This window comes from Astatotilapia calliptera, chromosome 6 (assembly GCF_964374335.1).
Source record: "Astatotilapia calliptera chromosome 6, fAstCal68.1, whole genome shotgun sequence".
NCBI lineage: Eukaryota > Metazoa > Chordata > Actinopteri > Cichliformes > Cichlidae > Astatotilapia > Astatotilapia calliptera.
Window position 1 is genome coordinate 11833275 of NC_137427.1, and position 23221 is coordinate 11856495.

General features: G+C 41.8%; 2 protein-coding genes across 2 annotated transcripts; one reads left to right on the top strand and one right to left on the bottom strand.

Annotated features, from left to right (window-relative positions):
* The first annotated feature begins 2466 nt into the window (after positions 1-2466).
* On the top strand, positions 2467-16344 carry slx4 (SLX4 structure-specific endonuclease subunit homolog (S. cerevisiae)). The gene is made up of 14 exons (XM_026170307.2): positions 2467-2651; positions 2871-3382; positions 4501-4708; positions 5155-5385; positions 5459-5685; positions 6392-6687; positions 6954-7200; positions 7556-7725; positions 8738-8884; positions 9266-9435; positions 10238-12513; positions 13579-13678; positions 13905-14207; positions 15701-16344. Exons 2-14 carry the CDS (start codon positions 2914-2916, stop codon positions 16038-16040), a joined length of 5184 nt encoding a protein of 1727 aa, XP_026026092.2. The 5' UTR covers positions 2467-2651; positions 2871-2913; the 3' UTR covers positions 16041-16344.
* Positions 16102-21481, bottom strand: mcrip2 (MAPK regulated corepressor interacting protein 2). Its single transcript, XM_026170308.2, has 5 exons — positions 20893-21481; positions 20662-20731; positions 19736-19869; positions 18062-18169; positions 16102-17376 (listed from the first exon to the last, which is right to left on the bottom strand). The coding sequence occupies exons 1-5, from the start codon at positions 20945-20947 to the stop codon at positions 17306-17308; spliced, it is 438 nt and encodes a 145-aa protein (XP_026026093.1). The 5' UTR covers positions 20948-21481; the 3' UTR covers positions 16102-17305.
* Between the last annotated feature and the right edge of the window lie 1740 nt (positions 21482-23221).

Here is a 23221-nt window from a genome sequence, read left to right on the forward strand (position 1 = left end):
GTAACCTGCTAGGCTCTACAAAAAGTCTAGTGAGAACCTGTGCGATTACAGAAAATACTCATTTTAACCACTATGTCAGGTACACATTTGCTAATTTTTTTAGTGTTTTAGATTGAACAAGTTGCTGGAAACATTCCTCAGAGACATTTGGTACATGACGGCATTGTGCAGCACATTCACAATGGTCTGTGAAACCTGTTAAGTACATTTTAGTGCACTAAAGTAATTGTCATTTAGAAGAAAATAGTCTCAAATTATAAGAGCTTTATAATGTGCATTAACCTGCTAAAATAGCCATTAGAAGACGGAAACACTGGTCATAAAGACATGGACATAACGAGCAACAGTAGTTCAGGTTGGCTGTACCATATAAATAATGGGTGATTGGTGCTTAGCAGTCCAATAAGACATACACCACACCATTCAACCACCATCAGCATCGAGAGTTGTTACAATGCCCATTAAAGGGGAATCCAGACACTGATTTTACCCATTTGTTTGTGTTTTGGCTACCACCTTATTTGTTCTTTGGAAACAGAAGTGGTGGAATGATGGATTGCAGGTGGGTGCAAATTAATACCCTAAAAGGCCAGTGCCGCTTAGTGGCTCAAAGTAATCATTAGTGGAGGAGTCAGACTTAATGGATATAGCTGTATGTGGCTACACCCATAATTTTAGATGTTAAACTTTTTAAAAAAGTAAGTTATTAAAAAAAAAAAACAGTCCTTATGAAAGAGTGTAGAAATCTGTAGGGTGCGATTTTGATATAAGGGGAACTGACTCACGATTGCAGTGTAGATGGCCTTGTGGCTGGTGGAGGAACTACAATTTTTGGCACTTCGTGTTTAGGTTAATTTTTCAGTCCCAGATGTGACCTTACAATCTGAATGTGGCAGCATCAAGACTCATCAGAGCAGGTAATGATTTAGCAGTTGTCTGTGTGTCTGCCGGTGCAGCATAATCACATCCACACAGCTGCACAAATATGAGTTCTGGTTCTTTCTCTTAAAAGACAGCTTGTTTGGCACTCCATACAAATGTTTCTGATCTTCTGGAGATCATCCTGGTTGCAAAAGTCTTGCACTGAGTCTCTGCCACTTGAATGGCTGTGGGAAATATGCTGTGATGCCCAGTTGGTGAAGTCACACTCATAAAGCAGCCAGTTAGAATCTGAATGTTCATTTACAAAATATATAAATTGCATTAAGAAGTGAAAGTGTAATGAAATTTTCAGTCAGGTAACATCATTTAGTCTCTGTCTCAAATTCAAGTCATGAGGTTTGGAAAGATCTTTTAAGTGTGTATTACTGGAGTCTTTTTCTTTAAAAAGTCTATGATGTCTGAGTCGGTGTCTGTCCCTCTGTGTAAACTACAGGCACAGAAGTACACTTAGACACAAAGAAGTAAACTATAAACTCCTCTGTGTATAGTAAATCTTACTGCAGATTTATAAGATGTATCTGAATTTGCTTGCTTCCTACATGCCTTCACATTCTAACAGTATTCATCAAAGCCTATCCACTCACCAGTCGCTTTATAAGTCATACCTTGCTAGTACCTGTTTTGACCCCTATGCCTTCAGAACTACCTTAATTCTTCCCAGCAGAGATTCCTTCGAGATTTAGGTCCATATTTATGATGACAGCATCGCACAGTAGCCGCCGATTTATCGGTTGCACATCCACGATGTGAATTTCTTGTTCCACCACATCCCCAAACTCTGGTGACTGTGGAGGCTATTTGAGTACAAAGAACTTATCCATCCGATATGGATAAAATCTTTACACTGTGGTCATAAAGTGATGGACATGATCAGCAACAGTGCTCAGGTAGGCTTTGTGAACTTCTCCATTAGCTAATCTGCTTCAAGGTGTCATGCGTGCAGAGATCCACTTCCCTCGGTTGCAACAGCTGTTTGAGTCATTGTTGCCTTCCTATCAGCTGGAACAGTCTGGCCATCCTCCGCTGACATCAACAAGTTCCAGAGAACTACCACTAACTGGATATTTTCTCTTTCTCGGCCCATTCTCTATAAACCATAGAGATGGTTGTTTTGGAAAATCTCAGCAGCTCAGCCGTTTCTACATACTCAGACCATTCCGTCTGGCGCTAGCAATCATGTCGCATGCCAAGTCACTTAAAATCACCTTTCTTTCCCATTGTGGTGGTATGGTTTGAGCTTCAGGTCATCTTGACCATGTTGACATGTGTAAATTCATTGAGTTGCTGCAGTGTGATTGCTTTAAGGAACATGTTGATCAAGCCTGGGTCTTAAACTGGTTTTTAAAAAATCATTATTTAGTTTAAAACAATTAAAAAAGTGTTGGAAATCTTTAATAAAGCGTTTATAAATGATTATATTAAACTGTTATTTACGGATTCCGTCCAAAGTCACTCGCTTTAGTCACATGACCTCGACAGCAGCCAGTTATTCGTTGCTTTCACCGTCACATGACCGGAAGTTTTAAATGAAGCGGTTTGGGGCGTAGCTTTGAAATGAAAACAAGTGTTGTTTGCTGTCTTCTACGCTTTTTAGTTAATAAAAAAACTCTATAGAATTACATATGGTTTTAAATGAATGAAAATAAACTCTTCGGCGGCCTCTGTAAACAATGAGGCAGAAAATTAAACAGTTAATTCTTCAAATATGGGTAAGTATAGAGGTGCTAGCATAAGTAGCTAGCTGTTGTCAAACATCTGTGCCACATATAACTATTTCCATTTGTCTCAGTGTGCATGTAATTATAGCATCGCTGTTTTTATTTGAATACAGAATTACCCGCGCAAAATTTACTTACATGCAAATTAAACCTTTTCCCTCCATCGTTTCACATCAGTGGATCCAGCTTAAACTAGTTGTCTTTTTGCAGGGTGATCGTAAAAGCCTCTTATTGCGAAAAAAAATACAGTATAATGGATGACTCGGACCAGGATTTTGAAGATTTCAGCTCGAAGCATCTAAGACGAGTCCGCAAGAAACCAGGTGAAGCCAGACAGGCGAGGAAAGCAGATAAGCAGACCTCCAGTCAAGCAAGCGAAGAGGATAAGAGAAGGAGAAATAACAAAAAAGCTCTTAACTCTATCAAAAGGCTATCTTGGACGCAGCCTGCTTCTGCTGCTGGTGCTGGCGATGATGGTGGAGGAGAAACGCGTGTGGTCAATGGAGAGGCTGGATATCAGTCAGGGGATGCTTGGCCATCAGCTGAGCCTTTAAAGGAAGCAGGGCCAAGTCCTCAAAGCGGCCTAAGAGCGAAAGACAAAGTGCTCCTGAGGATGAAGCAGTTCAAGAGAGATAGTCCACAGAAGATGGTGCACAAAACTCACATCCAACCAGCAAACCACGAGAACAACTCTACTCCTTTTACACAGCAAAAAAATCAGGGTGAGATGACAGAATCCTCTCCAGTCTACTGCATCCCTTACTTTGATGTGCTCTCTTTTCCTGCTCAGTTTTTGTTTTTTCATTAGTTTTGTTTGTGTTGTGTTTGTGTTCAATTTAGGTTCAGGCAGTTTAGAGTGGTTTAGTTTTTATAGTTAAAATGTTTAGCTTTGGTTTTTATTATATTCAGTTTTCCTTTGTTATCTAATGGGTGGTATTTGTCAGGGGCAAGAATTGCCAGGCTCAGAACTGCACAGTAGAGAAATACAACAATATAAAAATATGAATCTCTGCTCTCTGGATTAACAGATGCACAAGAGTCTGATCAAACTGACTGCAATAACAAATTTGATCAAACTGACAAAATCTAAAGACATTTGCTTTACATTCTTATTTTATTTTACTTAGTTTAGATTTTATTTTTATATTACATAATTAAAAGTTTTTTTGCACACCAAGTTTTAGCTTTTAGTTCAGTTTAGTTTAGTTTACTTAACTATAATAAGCATACACCTTCTTTCTTATGCTTATCCAGTTCAGGTTTATAGGGTTGAAGCTGTTTCCAGCTGTTATAGGGTGAGAGACGGGCTACACCTTGAACAGTAGAGGTAGTAATGGTGAATGAGTTTAAATACCTGAGTTCAACCATTAAAAGCAATGAGCAGTGCACAAAAGAGCTGAAGAAGACAGTGTTGACAGGATGGAGTGTTTGATGGTGAGTGTCAGGGGTGATTTGTGACACAAGGATAGTATTAATCTGCCTGACAGTCTAAACATGGCAAAAGCAGCAACATTATGAAGACAAAGGTAGACCTTATAAACACTGTAATATTTTATGTAGGGTTTTCTGTGTCTGTATTGATCCGAGACATATTTTTTCCCAAATTTTACACTTTAAATTTGCATCATTATATTTCAGTATATGCCACATAGAATTTACCTTGACTGTTGACAAACTACTAACAACCTGTTACCCAGGGACTGAGTTCTATCGTTGAAAAATAGGAAATGTGGCCCATACCTTTTCCTTATTTTGAAATCCTGTTTTCTGAAATGTTGCTGTGTTATTCTTGCTATCCCTCACTTTAACCCGTATATTTCTGTCTCCGGGCTGTTCGCAGATACTCCAGATACCTTCAGCTCTGCTCTTCCTCCAGAGCCTCAAGACAACGATGAGGCTCTTGCTCTGCAGCTGCAGCAGGAGCTGGACAGAGAGGCAGCGCAGGCCCAGATTGTGGACTTGGAGGATGGAGGGCTTTTCTTCTGTCAGATTTGCCACAGAGACTTAACACACATGACAGCAGAGGGTCGCACACAGCATCTTAACAGGTCTGAGGATTTTGATTGCATTTTAGATGATAGCTTTACATACTAGTGGACACACAGGGAGGCTAAATGACATTAAAAAGTTTGTCTTCACTGTTACAGCACTGTAAGAGAGTGTTTATTGGACAAGTAGCCTCCATGTGGAGTTCAAGGATTCCACTCATTGAGTGCACCAAGTTGCATTTAAATGATTTGTTGGAAAATAAAACAATACCTTTTCTAATTTTCAGGTCATAACTTCATAAAGTATAATGACAAACATCTGATTAAAATAATGAAATCCTGGGGTTATAAGAGTTTTCCACAAATAAAAAAAAATCATCCTCAGTTTCTGTGTTTTACAAAATGTTTGATTTCTTTGCAGATACATGAACTCTTACCTAAAGTGTCTCTCTGAATAATCAGAATATATATATTTTTTCATTTTTGTCAAAAATCTCTCTGTACAGGTGTTTGGATGAGAGTGAAAAGAGTGGCCCTGCGGCTCCTGCACCTCCTCCTCCACCACCTTCTGGTGTTCCTGATTGTCCCATCTGTGGTAAGAAGTTCAAGTCCCAGAAGAGCCGCTCGGTCCACTTGAAGCGCTGTTCTTCAGATATGGACGTCTCACCGGCTGTGCTGATACAGGCTCTGCAGAGACAAGCTGAGGAAACCCAGAGTGCTGCCACTGCTAATTTACTGTAAGTCAGACGATAACTTTGTTGCATAACTAAAAGATAGATGACATCTAACTCTAGCCATTTTCTTCTTCAGCATTCAAGCTGTGGGCACCAAAAGGAAAGGCCCAACCAAGCCAGGCCTGCAGGCACGGAAGAAGCCCAAGAAAAAGCCCGAAGCCCTGGATGAAGAGACCATGGTGGCTTTGGCTCTGTCCTCCTCCCTGCTGGAACAAAAGAAAGAGGAAGAGAGGCAGTATCACACAAAGACTGGCACTTCTCACACGTCAGTGACTCAAGATCTGAAGTGGAGGCCAGACGCAGGTATCTGTGTTTTTCAAAAAGCAGGGAGAGGGGAGAAGATAAATAAAGATAGATAAAACTCGAGTACCAAATTCAAATCTTCTCCTACAACAATTTCTTGTTCCAGCTTCTTATTCTGTCACACCTCAGAAACCTGCAGCTCCAGAGACAGAAATGCCTGCATTAAGCAAGGTCACAGTAGGAAAAGCCCAAAGTACAGAAGAGATAAAACACATTTACATTTACTGAATTCCCAACTCAGTTTTCAAAGTCAGAAACTTAGGTGTGGTTTATTAATTTGACATTTGAGCTTTAGTTTAATATTTAATTATCAACACACCCTGCAGCCAGGATACCCTGCCTTTGATCTTGGTTTAGCTTTGTCTCTAATAATGATAGCTGATCAGGACCGGTCATTTCTCAGTTATCAAACCAAGTCAGAATAAATACCAGTAACAGCTCAAGAGCAAACGTGAGCAAAGAAAAGGTTTAACAAGGAAGGTTTTCGTCCTGTTTTTGTCAATGAGTAACAAATATTTAACAGTACAGTTGGTAGATTGTGGGTTTGCATACCTGTTGCTGTTTTAAAGCCCTGCAGCAGTGTATATGTGACTGTCTATTAGATATTTAATAACTAAAAGGTTACATTAAGTTGTTTTTTACTCAAATTTAATGAGGAAGTTTTCAAATATCGGCAGGACCTAAATCCTCTGCTCCCCTCGTGCAGGTAAAGGGCGTGGAAAGAGAAAAAAAGGAGTCGCCCCTCGCCCTGCTCCATTACTTCTCATTCAGGATGCTGAGGGGGCACTGAGGAGGTTGCAGGAACGTGTTTCTGCTCTTCTCCTGCGCAGCCCTCCAGACTGTCCCCCAACCCCGCCTCGCAGCCCCAGCACTCTGCATAGCTGGAGCGGTGCTGCCCCCCTCTGGGAGAAAAGCCGACTGCTTGACGGAGACTCCAGCTGTCTGTCTGATTTCTACGTTCCGGAGCTCAGGGAGTTCTTCTCACCCTGGGTATCAGCAATGGTGAGTGAGACCTAAGACATGTTTATTTTTTATTGTGTTATTGCGTCAGTTTTCAACTAAATGGAGGATTTAATCAATTCGATTGAATGGAAGCACCTCTTTTGATCATTTGTTTTAATCAGATGCAACTTTAAGCACAGATAAAACTGTTGAGAGAAAAATGTTGTGTTTTGGAATCACTAATGGGTCCCAGTGGATCTTCATACTGAGAAGAGTGTGATCTTGCATGTCTTACAATATCTGACCAAAAACTCCTCCACTTCTAGACTGATGCAGCCTCAGAAGGCTCCAGCGACAAGCCCGAGTCTTGTGTTCAACCTGTGGCCAAAGGAACTCCCACCACTGGGTTCAGGACCTCCATCCTACCATCCTCTGCCAAGACGGCTTCCTGCTCCCCGGCTCCCTCCACGCCCGGTACAGGGCAGCTCTCAGTGAGCAGTCAGGTTCTTCAAGACCTGATGGACCTGGCTGACGAAGGCATGACACTCACACAGTATGGATACACAGCCAAAGGTAAAACACGCGGACAGAAATTATGTCCTAAAACATTTTTTTATTTAAAGTGGAGCAGCATTAAAGCCTTACCTAATGTGAAAATTGTACCAATAAGTTAACTGACAGTTTGACATTTTATATGATATAAAATTATGATGTTATTACCTGTAGAGTTTAATTTGAACATTTAAATAAAAGGCAAAGCGCCTAAAATATGGTGAACACATCACATACACACCTTTGTTCACTGTCTTCTGTTCTTGCTGTGTATGTTGAAGAAAAACTAAAACTGTGGGTGTTGGTTATATAAGTTTTATAAACATTTTAACATCGTGCTAAACATGAGGCTAAACTATTTAACCTTTTTTTGCAGACAACGCCAGCGAGAGCGGCTTCATCCAGGAGGAATCAGAGGAGCAGGCTGACCTCTGTGCCAGTGGCTTCCTGCCAGAAAGGGCCCACACTCATGCTGAGGAAAGACATAGTCAAGCGATGACAGCAGCTGAGCAACCAAGGGAAAAAGTTGGAGACAGCCACCTATCAGTAAGATGTTTCTTAACATTTCCATTATGTTCATTAATTTCATCTATCCAAATCTTTTAAGTACTATTTTTGTAGGACCGCTTTATTTTCTTTCAGTTAGATCTGTAGTAAGGTCCCTAGATGTTTTCAGGCCAAGTTTAATCTGGCCCTCTTGTTCTGGAGTATAAACAAGGGTTTGTTGTAAAAAGCTGCCAAATATAAAGAGTCGCCTCCAGATATTTTATTTGAGTGAACAGTCATACGGCTACTTGTCAGTAAGTTGTCCAATAAAGATACCTCATACGCTGGTACGAGCCGCTGTGCTGGTGAAGAGCAGCCACACGACCTGGGCACCTTGCAGTCATTGATTTGACCATAAACTCATCTGAATAACAAAGTATTTGTAGAGTCAAATTTGAGCCCACCTCTCTCGCTCAAACTGGGTCATGCAGCAGGACAGTGATGCAAATCTGCTAAAAAAAAAAAAAAAATAGAGTCAAGGTGTTGCAGTTGGCCCAAAATTCTAATCTCAACCTGATTTAAGTGCTGTGGCGGGAACTTGCCAACTAATTCCCACAAACCTTAATGAACAGAAGCAATGTTGTAAAGAAAAGTGGGACAAAATTCCTCCACAGTGATGCGAGACAGAGACACTGATACAGTCACACATATAAAAGAATTATTTCAGTTGATCACTGGTAGATATGCTTCTACAGCCTACTGAGTCATGGGGTGTAATTCGTTTTTTCATATGGTTGCACAGAGTCCTATAACATGACTCATGATGTCATGTTTATAAACGATGTCATCTTTTATAAGCTTTCCAGCAATGCACAGTTTGGCTCAACATCCATCTGCCCAGCTGTGATGCAAACCGTTCTGCATGCTGCAGGCTAACTTTGTGATGACACAGTTTCTAAATCACCTTAATTCATTGTGTTCTTTTAAAGCAATAATTATAATAAAATAAATATCAGGACCTAAATAACATGTTAACATACGTCATTGTATTGTGATGGTTTTCCCCCTGTAGCTAGCGCTGTCCACATTGGCGTCAGACCTGAGCAGCATGGTGAACAACCCTCAGCTCAGTGATGTCCAGCTCCAGGTGGACAGTGGAGAAGTCTTCTTTGCACATTCCTTCATGGTGTATGCTCGCTGCCCCCTGCTGGCAGAAATGGTAAATCAGTTATTACTGTGTTGCACATCAAAGCTCTGCTGATGTGCAACACCAGGGATGCATTATTATGCATATTGTTCTGTCATGTTTTGCAAGTATGAAATATAATCTAATTAGTGTAAAAATTGACGCAAGTAGTATAAATAATAATAGTATGATTGTAAGAGGTAATTAAAGGTCTACACTGATGCATACTGTAGTGTGCGATGCTCCAGGTTGAGATTTCATTTTGCTTGAAAGAATAAGCCGTGTGAATGTGATTTTATTTCAATGCTTTAAAAACAAATTGGGAATTTTGTTTTGTTTAAAGTTGTTTCTTTAGTTTCTTATGAATTAATTCAGCTTTTTCAGAGTCGATTTGCTCTTCTGCTCGCGTCACAGATGCATGAAAGTGGTTTTGGGGTGCAGGAGGAAGGCGTGCCTCCTGCTCAGAGGGTGTTGATCAGCGACGTCCCGGCCCAAGCAGTGTTTGCTCTTCTACAGTATCTCTACACAGCCCACTTCTCCTTACCGGCATCGCTGCAGCCTCATGTGCTGGAGCTGGCACAAAGGTACTAGGAGATGGAGGATGTAAAGTCCAAAGCACAAAATACAAAGCAAAAGTTTATGCGTGCAGCAGTGGCATAAATACATGCAGACTGAAAATGAGAGAGAAACAAAACAAAAAAAAGAATGCCGCTCGGAGTTCCCCTAGTAGCCCGGGGCAATAGTGTCACAACGATGGGGCGGTTCAGGGTCACCTGAACCAGCAATTACAGTATGTCTTATTAAAGAGGGAAGTTTTAATGGCAAAACCTAAAACTAGAGTGGATGTCTGCTCCCACCAAAAAGCTCAAATGCCTTAAACAGTCGATATTTCATCCTATAAACCAGGATCTTGTTTGTTGTCTAGCTTTGTTCTTTATTAAACAGAGCTGGTTCTCGTAATTGCACTTAAATTAGAAGCCCAGATGTTTTTAAACATATACACATGGGAAACATCTGGAGAATGCAGTCAGGATGTGGTTCGCAGTTATTCTTTCTCACATGTAGGACACACGAGGAGACGGCGTACATGTGAGAGAGCGTGTTGGAAGCTGGCAGGTTTGACTGTGATGTGACTGAGTCAGATAATTGACTTCTCTCATACAGCTGCTTTAGATAAGCTGAGAAAGGTTCAGGGCTCTAATGCATGTGTCAAAAGAACTTCTGTTAAGAGTTTCCATTTTTTTAAATAAAACATTAAAATCATATAAAAAACAATACTTAAAAAAGTATTATTCTTTTTGATATTTTCTGAATTTCATGTAAGAACTCTTAAAATTTGACGCTGTTGTGAAAGCTTCTTTCTTTCGTTTCTCTTTCCTGTTTCAGGTTTGACTTGCAGGAGCTACAACAGCTTTGTCATCTTGGGCAAGAGGAGACTCTGAGAGACGAGGGCAACTACTTAACCCAGGAGGAGGAAACAGACCAGGCCTTCATCGAGCTCCTCCGCTCCATGTGGAACGAAGACGATGCTGACGGTGACGACGGGGAAGATTCAGACAGAGGAAGAGATGAAGGCCTGGAAGTGGATCATCAAGCTGATGAGGTCACGTCAGGCGATAGAGAGATTCACGAAGAGAAAGTGAATGAGGAAGAGTTGGAGGAGATCTATGAGTTTGCGTCCACGCAGAGAAAGAGGGAGGAGGAGGAGGAGGAGGCGCTAGATGAAGAAGAAGATGGAGAAACTAAAAAAAGCTTAAGTGACAAAAAGCTGCAACCTGACTTTCAACGTGAGCCCGACCCCAGCCTGGATCGCAGCTACAGCCGTCTCTTTTCAGATTCGTGGGGGGTGTACGAGGAAGCAGAGCCTTCCTCCTTAGCTTCTACCTCTGGTCTGCCAAAGGTGCACCTTTCTCAGCAGTCCCCTTGTAAACCATCATATGAATTTTCAGGGAGAGCTTTGCTTCAGTCTTCAGCAAGTGTAGTTAGTGATCCTTCCATCAGTCCTCCACCAGGGACATCCAACTTGCCAGTTCCAGGTGTGTCCCCTGGACAAGTAGGTGACATGGGTGGCAGTGGAGACAAGGGAAAAAATCCAGTTGAATTGAAAATGCCCAAGAAAGATCTATTGGAAGAGATGAAGCGAGAAAGCCAAGGTCCTTATAGTATTTGCACCCCTCATTCTCCTGATTCAGCCCAGAAAAAAGACGAACCTGAGCTCATAGTTTTGTCAGACTCCAGTGAGGAGCTTGAGGGGGATGTTGCTGTTCTTAGTTCCCGTAGCCCCTTACCACGTTCTCCCGGTTATACAGAAATCAAATCCAGGCACAACTCAGCACCCAATGAACCAGCTTTGAATAAAGAGGCCAGTAGTTTGGGGCACAGTGCTGGTGATCAATTAGACTGTTCTCCAGAAGTTTCCTGGCTGATCCCGTCCACACCTGTCCGTCCTGGCAGCGGCACCAGGAGCAGCTCCACTCAGACCAGAAGCAGCATGTGCAGGACGCAGCTGTTTCGGAGAAGTCAAACATCCCCATCATCACCCTCTGTTTTTTCTTCTCCTACTCTTAAGAGCACCCTTCACCCCTCCAACAGTGAAACCAAGGATTCTGCCGACACCGACCAAATGAAGGGCAGTGTCTCCAGGTTGAAGATAGAAAGGAACTTCAGCTTTTCTCCAAAAAGAGAGAATAGTGATGATTCAAGGAACGATGGAGAGCGATTCAAAGTTCCCCTGCCTCAGCCTAAACTGTCAAATCTCTCAAGCTCGACTCACCTTGATTCTCTCCAAGCTTCTTCAAAGCGTGATATTCCTCTTCAGCGCCACCCCCAACCTTACAGCAGTACTCCCTTACAAACGGAGCTCCACCATTCCCCTATGCGTCTTGCTTCCTCCCTGCTTCACACTCATCCCAGTAAGCAGAACTCAATGGGTCAGAAAAGGGAGAGAGCACCATCAGATAGCCCAGAGAAAACAGACCTGGGGAGCTTTCACCTCTCCCCTTTGTCTGACCCTTCAGGCCCACGCGCTTCGTCTTCTCATAGTTTAGAAAGTTCGCCGAGGCTCACCGTGTCTTCTAGTCAGAGTCGATGTTCTCTTAATTCCAGCATTTATGAAAAGAGGTTAAGGAATGAGAAGGAAGGAAGAGAGGCAGATTCCGATCATACTGAAGAAATGTTCAATGAAGGACAGGAGGGAGAAATAAAAATAGAGGCAGATGTTGAAGAATCTAGTTTTCAGCAGAGTTTCATGGCCATGGATGAGCCTCCCATAGCGTTCAATGATTCATGGGGACTCGATGTGTGTGTAGACGCTGATCCAGGATGCTTCAGTCTGAGGCTGGAGGACAGCGGGCAGCGAGAAACAGCCCAGTCGTTAACCTCTCCCACCAGTCGACCTGAATCGTCCAGACACAGCAGCGAGTCTTTAAACCGCTGTGGTGGCGTGACTACCCCTTCCACACCTAAATGTCACAGCTCTCAGGTGCACGCAGGTCCCTCCATCACCACGTCCCCACCTAAAGCCAAATTGCTGACCACACCAGAGATTGACAACGGCCTCCTGGACTCCAAAATATGGGACAGCTGGGAAGAAGAAGAAGAGGAGGAGGAACACCTTCCTCTCTCTAAGAGGGTGAACCCCTCAACCTATCATAAGACCCCAGGTAAGTATTTCTATTGTGTAATTTGCCAGCATAAATATAAACTGCATATTACTAAATAATATTTGTTTTAGCCTAAATTATAAAAACCATCCCAATATGTATCAACAGGTCTTAATTTTTATTAAATATCAAGAAGTATTTTTCCTCTAATACATAATTTATACTAGAGTTGCTTCAAAATCTAATCAGATTCTTCACTCTACCAGACAACCTGTGCCTGAAGTAGAAAGTTATTGTCTGTATTCACAGGGTTGTACATGCTGTACCTTTGTGGTTGGGACGACAAGCCTGCACAGGGCTACACATACTATAAAAATCGAGTGACAGGCTTAAAAACATGCTCTTCTCCACCAAGACAGAAAGAATAGAATAGAATAGAATAGAATAAACCTTTATTATCCCCAAAATTAGAAATTTTAGTGTTACACAGCTCTTATAGCAAGAGAAATATAGACAAAGTAGTGCTATATACATAAGCAACCGACACATTCCAGAGCAATAAAATCACAAAAAGACAGATAATTATTATTATCGACCACAAGTTCTCAAACAGCCTCCACAATTAATTCAGTTTGTTTTTATTTAAAAAGCACCAAACAAAAAAAATAGGCATCTCAAGGCACTTTATATTTTAAAGTCGAGACTCTGCAACATTAATTAATGTTGTGCTCGTTAACTTTAATAAGCACGAACTTGTTAATTGTGAAAGAATGTTATATCTGAGCCTCATTTCAAGGTTAAAACCAAATTGACTGGTAAAAGTTTGAAGTATTGATTAAATTCAAGTGGAAAACAAGGAATAATGTGTTGTTTGGGGGCTTATTGCTTTATCAGGTTCATTTTATCTATATTGTTTAATATCACCAATTCATTCAAATGCTTTACAATTAGTATAACTTAAGATATGATTGCGGGCTATTACAGATATATTGCTTAATTTCTGTTGAATAAATAATTAGTTGGGATTTTTTAAAGGACTGCACGCACTTGTCTTCTATTTATGAACTTCTAGTGTAGAAATTAGACTTTGTGCCTAAACAGTGTCTTCTTCTTGTGTTTCATCAGTGTCGTCTCACAGCAAAAGGCAGCGCACCTTGGTGCCCATCACTCCCATGCCCCACTACTCTGACATGGACACGCCGGAGCTCAAGAACAAGCTCAACAGGTCAGTTGGTTCACTCTCATCCTCTCGTTAAAGATTAGATACAAGGCCAAGTTTTTTTTTTCTAACTAATCACAGCGATTAAGTGAGGTATCTATCCGATTAGCTCCCCTGGTGTCACTGTCAATGCAGTCTGTCTGGCTCTGCTCGCTGTCAGGCTGTTTTCCTTCTGTCCATCTGTTAGTCCGTCTGTGCCTCGCAAATGCCTTTAACTTTCGCCTCTGTGCAGGTTTGGCGTTCGGCCTTTACCGAAGCGCCAGATGATCCTAAAACTGAAGGAGATCCACCAATACACACACCAGCTGGTCAGCTCAGACTCTGAGGATGAGGCCTCAGTCTCAGGAGCCACAGCTCAGATGAAGCCCCCTGCCAGCAGGCCAGTGTCCTGCGCCCAGACTGTGAAGTTTAAAGAACCCCGAGCACCTGCTGATGTGTGCCCTGTGAAGCACAACGGTGATGAGGTGGCGGAGCCTCTGTCCAACTCACAGGGCTCCAACACCTCCTCAGCTGGAGCCAGTGAAGAATCGGAAAGGTACTCCGCAGCGTGTAGATCATCTTAGGTGTTACATAACAGAGCGCTTGACTATAGACTCAGTCAGTGGCCTGTGTTCTCCAGGAGCCATGTTTCTGATGGATTCAGAGTTGCTCGCCTGTGTGCACCTGTACTAGTGTTGGTAACAAATCAAATGACATCAAAGGTTCACACCAAGTCATCTCTTGGCAGTCGTGAACATTCAGAAGATAATGTCTTAGTTTAAAGATGTGAAGTCCATCAAGAGTCGACACAATGCATGAGGATTGTGAAGAGGAGGATGTTAGACACCATTGCCCTCCTTCACAGCTGAATAGCACCAGTTTGTAACCTGCTATGGTCATTGTGTGTAATTTGCTGTGCTGTTGCCTCAGAATGACACCAAAGTGTTCACCTGTGTACATCACAACCCACAGCTATACAGAGGGTGCTTACATTTTTAGTGTTTTTATTAATTGAGCTCTAGAATGTTGTTTTTTGTTCCTACCTGGGAAAACAACAATGAATTTAGTCAGTAGTGACTGCACAGCTATAAAGTCAAGATAAACAACCTTTATGAATGAGATTCTTTGGGGGAAATTTGAAATGTATAAAAATGCCATTTTGTGATTTAAAATACTTCATCTAATTATGTCCACTATCTAAAATTACATTAACAGAGTGGAGATAACAGCCATATAACGATGAGTCAAAGACTTGTGATGTTAGTGCTCCTGAGAGAAAGAGCTTAAAATGCACAGAATGGGGAAAAAGTTCAAAATGATGCTGATTATATGTGATATAAACTTTATCAGCAAATGTGTTGAACGCTACTGTAAATTGCTTTTATATACTATGAAGCATTAATTCAAATTCACACACAGATATTCTGTATCATGAGCTGATGGCGCTGATATGAACTAGAATTTAAGGTAACTTGCCTGAATGCTGTTTTTGTAACAGGTAACAGATCGGTGTGTAGAAAAGCACCACTACTCACCCGCTCAGTTCTCCTGGAAAATGGGATTACTGTAGTGACGCTTGGTGGTTGGATTAGCAGGGCAATAGTATTCAGGGACCTTTGGCTTCTTTTAACACAATTACAGTGTTGCACAGAAAGAACAGCAGCAGCTCCAGTAATGCAGGACAGAGAGAGAAAACAATCTGCACACATCCATCAACTGAGTTTCTGGATCAGATAATTTAGCCAATATCAGGAGTTGCTTTTAGCCCATTTTACAGGTACAATTCCTCATATTTGGGAGGTTAAAACTTGATTTCATTCATGTTTTGTGATTGATCATTTGGTGCCAACATGACCCCTTACACGACCACACAACTACTGACATGTGGCTGATTGGAGACATTTTGGAACCATTGAAGTAGCTTTCCAGTTCCAGCTGTTGCTTAGTGTGTGCACGTTTGACCCTCAGATATACAAGTTAGATACCAGACACTCATTTTAAAAATCAGACACTTAGAGTCTATAAAATTAACCGCTTCCTTCTCATCAGGTCCAATCCAGAATTATGCATCTCGTCCGACGGCGACTCCGACAGCGATGGCGGGATTTCTGCCTCTCAAGCAGCGTCCCGGCTCCAGGATCGACTCAAAGCCGTGCGCTCCTTCATCTTGTCCGACTCCAAGCTGTACAGTCAGATCCTCCAGTATAAGCCTCTGGTTCTGTCTCAGCTTCAGGAGCAACTCAAAGCAGCGGGGATACGCCTGGGGGCCGCCAAGCTCATGGACTACCTGGACTCTCAGTGCATCACCTTCACCACAGCCAAGCCAGGCCGCGCCGCACCGAGCCGCAGGCGGGTCAAGAGGACAGGCAAGGCGGGCAAAAGTAGGTGAAAGAGAGGCAAGCGAGGAAGGAGGCATTACAGTCGCACTTTTAAACTCACTGCAAGAATGATTTTATGTAGAAACTTAAAGATAGCAGATTTTATTTCTGTGCTTGGAACGTTTGTCTGATAACTGAAAAGGCCACAAGAAAATCTAAGTGATCAAGACAAAGACTGATTATTCCCAGGTGAGAAAATCTTTAGTAAAAACATGTAATTATTGACACCGTTTTTCCAGGACCGGGTGTATTTTAACTGTTTTTTTTTTCCCCCCAATGTTGCATTTATTAAGAAAATAAATCAGATTAATGACGGCTGTAGTGTGGGGTTGACAAATGGCTGCTTTAGCCCCCTTCAGACATGCACTCCTGTTGCACCTTACAAGGTGTCCGAAATGAGCACCTGGGTCACTTTTTCCATAAAAGTCATGACAGGAATTTTAAGAAAGAGTAACATTTACACATCAGCCCAAAGAAGAACAGCCTGAACAGCACAACATGTCACGTACACCCTGCTCTTTGTTCTCCTCTCCATTGTCACTAACATTAAAAAGTTGCCATCCACTAAGTTTATACTGATTATAGTCAGTCTTTCCAATACTGTCACATGTCTGTCTGAATGACCAAACTGTCACTTTAACAGCCAGTAAAGTTATATCTGAAAAGGGCTTTTGATTTAAAAATTTCAAAACAGCAAAACCACTTGATGTAATAAAGTTGATATTACACTTTGTCCGCCCAGTGATACAAAGTTAATCTTCAGTGTGTTGTATTGCACAACAGTCAGGTGTTATGTGTTGCAACAACAAAATATGAGCCAGTTAAGCGCAAAGAAATGCAATCTCACAGAAGTTGTTGAAAAGGCATTTTGTGTGTTTTTTTTGTTTTTCCTTATCCAAAGATTAACCAAGATGCTCGCAGAGCTGAACACACTTGAGAAAGGAAGCAGGTTGTTGAACAAGGGGAAGATCTCATAGCTTCTGATACATCATTCAAGTAGAGAGAGAGAGGGGGAGAGAGAGAGAGAGATCCGTTAGAGCAGCACAACATAAAGTCAATGCTGTCAAGAGTTCCCAGTCAGGTCGCTGTGTTTGCATCGTTGTGCACTCAGGTTTCTCGACAGCAGTTGTGAAGCACGAGGCATCAAATCACATTCCAAATTAGACACAACGCTACAGATCCCAAAGACGGGCTCGCCTCCTTTCCACCCGTGTGGCAAGTTCTGGATGCATCAGCGCGGTGCATCTCCTCGTCCCGGCTCGATGCCTCATCACAGTCATGAGAGGTTGGCAATGTTGGCAAGGAAGCGCTGAGCCCACCACTCCTCCAGGTCTATGGGCACAAAGTCTGCACAGAGGGGAGGACGGCAGGAGAGACAAGAGACGAAAGCTTAACTTCAGATTGAATCAAATGAGCAAGTACGTTTTCTACACGTGAACAAAATGTTACATTAACAGCTGAAGAATTCCAGCCTGCCTCTTTAATCGATTCATTGTCCTTCACTTGAATGGAGAGCTCCTTTTGTCATGTTGTTAATTTCTCAGATTTGAAAAGCTTTCGGTCTTCTTAAAAATAAAAAATATATAATAATATTTTTTTCTTCACATTCTAAAGAATTCAGGATTAGAAACCGGTTTGGTTTAAGCTTTTCGGGGTAGCGATACACAAAGGAAAGCGGAAGAGGCAGGTAGGTGTGTGCTCTACATTTGGTCGTCACGGCTGGTTTATCTGGAATAGCCAGGTTCTCAAATTAAAGGAGGTTAAAAATTAAAGCAATACTATTACAACAGTTGCCCTCTGCCTTGCATGCTGTTCATTCAGAGAGATGAAAATAGCCAATCGGTTCAGGGGTTTAAAGGCCCAGACATAATAAATGCATAGATTACAGGTTCAAAAGCTGAGCAGCTTAATGAGTAGGAAGAGGTTTATCTGTTAGGATGCCATAAAGACATACGGTAAGATTACATTAAATGAGTGTGGTCACGTTAGTTTCTAAATGACTGGAGGCATTTTAAAAGTCATGGGAACTTACTCTTCATCGCAGCACTCGGGGTCTTCTCGGAGTACTGAACGGGCCCTTGGCTGCCAGCCAGCTCCCCTCTGCCGCCGTCCTCCAGCTTCTGCTCCACCTCCTGCCACACTGCAAACAGTCACACACGCGTGGAGTTGTAATTACCATTTGGATGTTGGATGGATACACTGGTGTATTTTTTCCTGTAATCTTTGAACTCATACAAAAAGACACTAAAAATAAAAATAAATCTTCAACCAGCAGCTGAGCTCAAGGGCACATCTACACAGCTCTGACCACTATTTATCTAAATTCATTTGAAGGCTGCAAACCTTGAGAGGACTGGTCTGGTAGGCGGATTGTGTTTATCAGCTGAGGGTGAAGGTTTTTCCATTTAATAATCAAGATAAATCTCAAGGTTTAGTTTCTGTGGACATGTCTTCTGCTTACTTGGAGCTCCAATAGTCAGCCAAACATTTAATGTCTAACGGCTTTAAGGATGTTAAACAATAAACCAGTTGAACGTGTGCATGCGGGTGCATAAAACGCTTTCTAATCATGTCTGCAGGTTACATTTGTTACAATTTTTATCTTTTTTGTGTGAACATGTTCAACTGGAATAAACCGCAGGAGGTTTTCTCTCTTCGAACAACTCGACAGAGCGTGAGAGCGGTTCCTCCTTGTGTCTGAGCAGAGAACAAAAGTGAAGCGCTGAACTTTGTGGTCACAAAAGGACGCCACAGAGCAGTCTTTACTGGCAGCAGCCCAAGAGTAACACAGATAGCTGGCTCATGCCGATTCAGCTCCACAAATCATTCAATCCGAGCACGGCATGAAATACTGGCCGGCGCTGAGGTATGCTGGACAATCTTCCAAGACGGGGGTGAATGTTGCAGGGCCTGGACTTAACTCATTGTTAGGGTTTACTGACTAGAAGCAGCACTCGTCTGAGACCTACTGACAACTAGTTGAATTTTTTGCAGTAGTCCAGGTATTTGTCATTAAAAAAAAAAAAAAAAAAGGGTTATTAGTTTGCAAAACAACACCCAACATTACTGAAAACTACCTTAGGATATAAAAGGATATAAATTCTGAACCTAAGCATATGAAGAGAAATTTACCAACACGGTAAAAATACAAACAGTAAATATTACAATTTTGCACATCTGTATATCCAAAGCTTCTTATGCAGAGGAGGACGTGTATTGCAGAAGATCATCTGATTTCCAAATTATCATCAGCCTATTAAAGACGCTTATTAAAGATGACCAAAGTGTCAAAAAAGTGAGATCACTGATTGTACAAGTACCAAAAAGCTTGGGCTCTAAACTGCTTGGTTTCAGACAGAGTGGAAAGCCCCAGTATGATCCCCTCAGGCAGACAGCTCTGCCTCTGAGCACCGCAGGTCCACCACTTGCTGTGCAAACTTTTGTGAGAGGCCGCCAATAGGAAGTATTAAGAGGTCTTAAAAAGAAGAGGAACTGGAGCTACAATGGTTTAAGAGATGAACTGAAGGGCTACACTAGTACCCAGAACAGGTTGAAAAGGCTCATTATAAACTATGAATCATGTAAAGCTACTCTAGTAACTAATACCACCTCCCCTTTCAGATAAAGATCTGACTTTTTGTCTTGGAGGGCTCACTTTGCACTCTGACTTACATCACCACCCATCTATTGGTCCCCTTATCCTCACCTTCGTATACAAATCGGACATTCTCCTCGTGTGCAGGAGTGAATCCCTCCACTGGGCTTTCAGACTTCTGTGCGGCCGCACTGTGGTACCGTTTCCCGTTGAGGCGATTGAACACGATCTTTGGAGGAGGAGAGCTAAGGAGAAAACACAAGAGCTAATTGCAGAGGAGCGGCTTTTTGGATGAAGACAGTCACAGGAGTCACGTTACAAAGTGAGAGTAAAAGTCTTATGTTCATTTAGCAGCTTGGATTACTTGGTGAAGGTGTGGCCACTTTGATTATGACAGGACAGACTGACTTGGTTCTTCATGGGCAGGGTGAACATGAGCTGAAAAGGGCATCCATTACCTACTTGGTGTTTTCTTGAAGGTGGGGTGTTATATATTAGTGCAAATCTAAGTGTAAATCTAAGTCTTGCACACTTTCACACAAGAAGGTTTTCTTAGAGTGGTCAATTTTTTCCTGGACATTTTGGAGACTGCAGCTTTGTATTGGTTAGTCCACCTTAACTATCTCAGTACATTAAGTTAGTTTTGCCATTTGTAAGTTTCAATCAAGGCTAGATTTAGGCTTTTCTTTATATTATTTTCTTTATATTATTTTCTTTATATTTCTACACCTTAATAAATCACAGCAGGCGAGGTGGGTTGGCCCCTCAGGTAGCAGAGCTCTCGGCTACACCATGCAGTGTCACACCTCAACTAATGGCGCCTCTGATTGGCCCGAGAAACTGACGGGCCGCCAGAGAAGTTGTGTCCGATAATGGAACCAAGCCACGCCTACGTGTTATATGATCGCGCTCGCGGTCCACGTGGAAAGTATTTTGAGCTCGCGCTGCTCAAACAGCAGCACGCCCAAAGCAACCCTCAAAAAAAAAAAAAAAAAAAAGGTAAACATTAAATAAAAACACAAAGTAAACATACTCACTTTGACGTGATCCAGGACGTCGGCTTCAGTTTCAAGTCGCCGAACTTGCTCTCGACCTGCTGAGTGTTACCTGGGGCAAAAACGGAAAAATTACGCGTTTGTAGACTCGATGTAACCCAGCACTCAAACATGTCACCTTACGAAACAACCCCGAAACTTTCGCTTTCTTGAGCCAAAAGCAGCCTGACGTTACATTGCATCACGCGTTAGGTAATGGCCACATTCACTCACCTGTCCTCCGTTGTGTAACGAGTTTGCTGGGACCTCTGGTGATTGTGTACATCATGTGAACGCCGATACCCTCGAGAAATTCTGCACTGCCCCTTCTCCTTAATTGTCGGCCTCAAGCATTGAACGCTGACTCTGAAACTTGTAGCTCTTGTCCGGTCCTTCTGAGGCTGCCCCCCGAAATGATTGTTGTCCAGGTCAGCTGCTCCACAGTCAGCTCGAGGCCTGCCAGAGACTCGCTTCGACTTGTTGCCCGCTGTGTAGACCGCCCGCTGCAGCTCCTCTCCGGCAGGTGGTTCAACTGAGATGAAACGACGTCCAGGACTCGTGCAATAGGTTGTGTGTAGGTCATTCAAGGAGAACGCAGTTCCACATGCCGGGGATCATTAATGGGAGCCGGGGGCAAGCTTCCTGACGTCCCTGAATTGTGACACTCTAAGCCGGACACTCCTACCCTCTCTCATCTGCTGGTGCTCCGGAACCGACTGTACCACCTCTGATTTCTGACAGGTTACAAGGGCACTGCACACTTTATTCTCTTCAGGACTGAAAGCGAGCATGCTGGGCTAGCGTCAAGCAAGTCCAAATGCAGAACAGGGCTTCCGCCTGAACATTTCAAAATAAAACTAATTTTGGAGTATACAAGCCTACAGCTACTTTAAACTGAAGCACCATTTAAAATATGATAAGCACAATCTTGAGGTGACACCATATGTACTTTTATATCACATTAAAAACTACACAGTTATATACTATTGATTATCATGCAGCTACAAATACTATGCACTTAAACACTGATTAGCCACAACATTAAAAACCCAGCCTAATGTTGTAAAGATCTGGACCAAACAGAGCATGGACTTCTAGGGATATACTCCTCTAGTGTCTGACTTCTTGTGGTCATTGGGCTTCTTGTCATGTTCCATAAGCAGTTGTTTTCAAGTGTTTCTGTTTGCGTTTTGTCTTCTTCTCATCAAACATCCCTCTAGAATTGGTTATTCACTGAAAATGAGTCAAGGAGGTGCCACTATCCAAAGAAAAGATCTAAAAAAGCCCCGAGAAGTATTGCTCAGGACCACAAAAGAAAAAGAAAAAAGACACAAATTGTAAATAATAATTACAAGAAAACCTGGGTCCTTGGAAGTAAAATAAAGTTTTGCACAGCACTGTATTTTATTTTAGATTTTCCATTTAATTATTCTCTTTTGTATTACTTTAACAAAATGAATAAAACGTATCATAGTTTAAATTAATTAATAGTTTTAATTAAGTTGGAATTAGTTATAATAACAACATAAATTATACATAGTTAAGATTTACACACAACAACACCTTTCCATTATTTTTATTATTCACTTTTTTATTACATAGTCCATTATTATTTAATGGTGAATTTAGAGTTTAAATGTACATGTATATTAGACTTTTACTATACTTATTATACTTATACTTTATTCTTTAGTATACTTTTACTTTATTGTATAGTTATTTCAGATTAGGTTTGACCTTTTTAAGATTTATTTTTCATTGTTTTCTAGTTCACTGAGCTTCATGCTATTTTAAGTATATTTTTGTTGTGTTAAACTTAATATTTACATACTGTTTCCTAACCTTGCGATTAATTAATTGCATTTATTTCTAGGGATCTTAAAATTTTTCCACACTTTGAAAAGCCTTTTATTTTGAAGTCGGAGCTGCTGTGTTTCCGGTCGCGTTGTTTCTATTTACTTCTGGTTAGTCCGCCTGTGCGTGACGTCACTAAACGCCCCTCAGGCCGGGTTTTAGGAGCCGCGAAGCGCTCACCTTTCACCTATTAAACCAAATTCGCAGATCTCCAGGCGCTTTGACAGTAATAAAGAAAGCTGACAGGAAACTTACATTTTGGTGCAGTTTGAAGGTTTGGTTACACACTTCAAAAATATTTATTAGACAATTATTACGAATGTTTGACCAATTGTGAGCATTAAAAAAAACCTCTATTAACAAGGATAGGGCTTTAGTTTTTAAATCAGCTTTTGGCACTCACCATAATCTCTCTGGGGACTTATCGTCATTGTTATCCTTTGATAATTTCTACCTGAAATCTAACATTTCTTTCTTTTTCTTTTTTTTTAAACACGCAGGTAAACTGATTCTTTTGCTCAGATAAAAATTAGCTGAGTGCCTCCAAACTGCCTGAGCTGAAATTCTGCATTTAGCAACTGAAGATCAGCCGGGACAAGAAGCGGCTCAGACAGGCTTAACCAGGGTGATATCCAACACTACACTTCTCACTCAACCCCCATTCATCTGCGCTATCTGGGTCAATCGTCTGACTCTGCAGGCCCAAAAG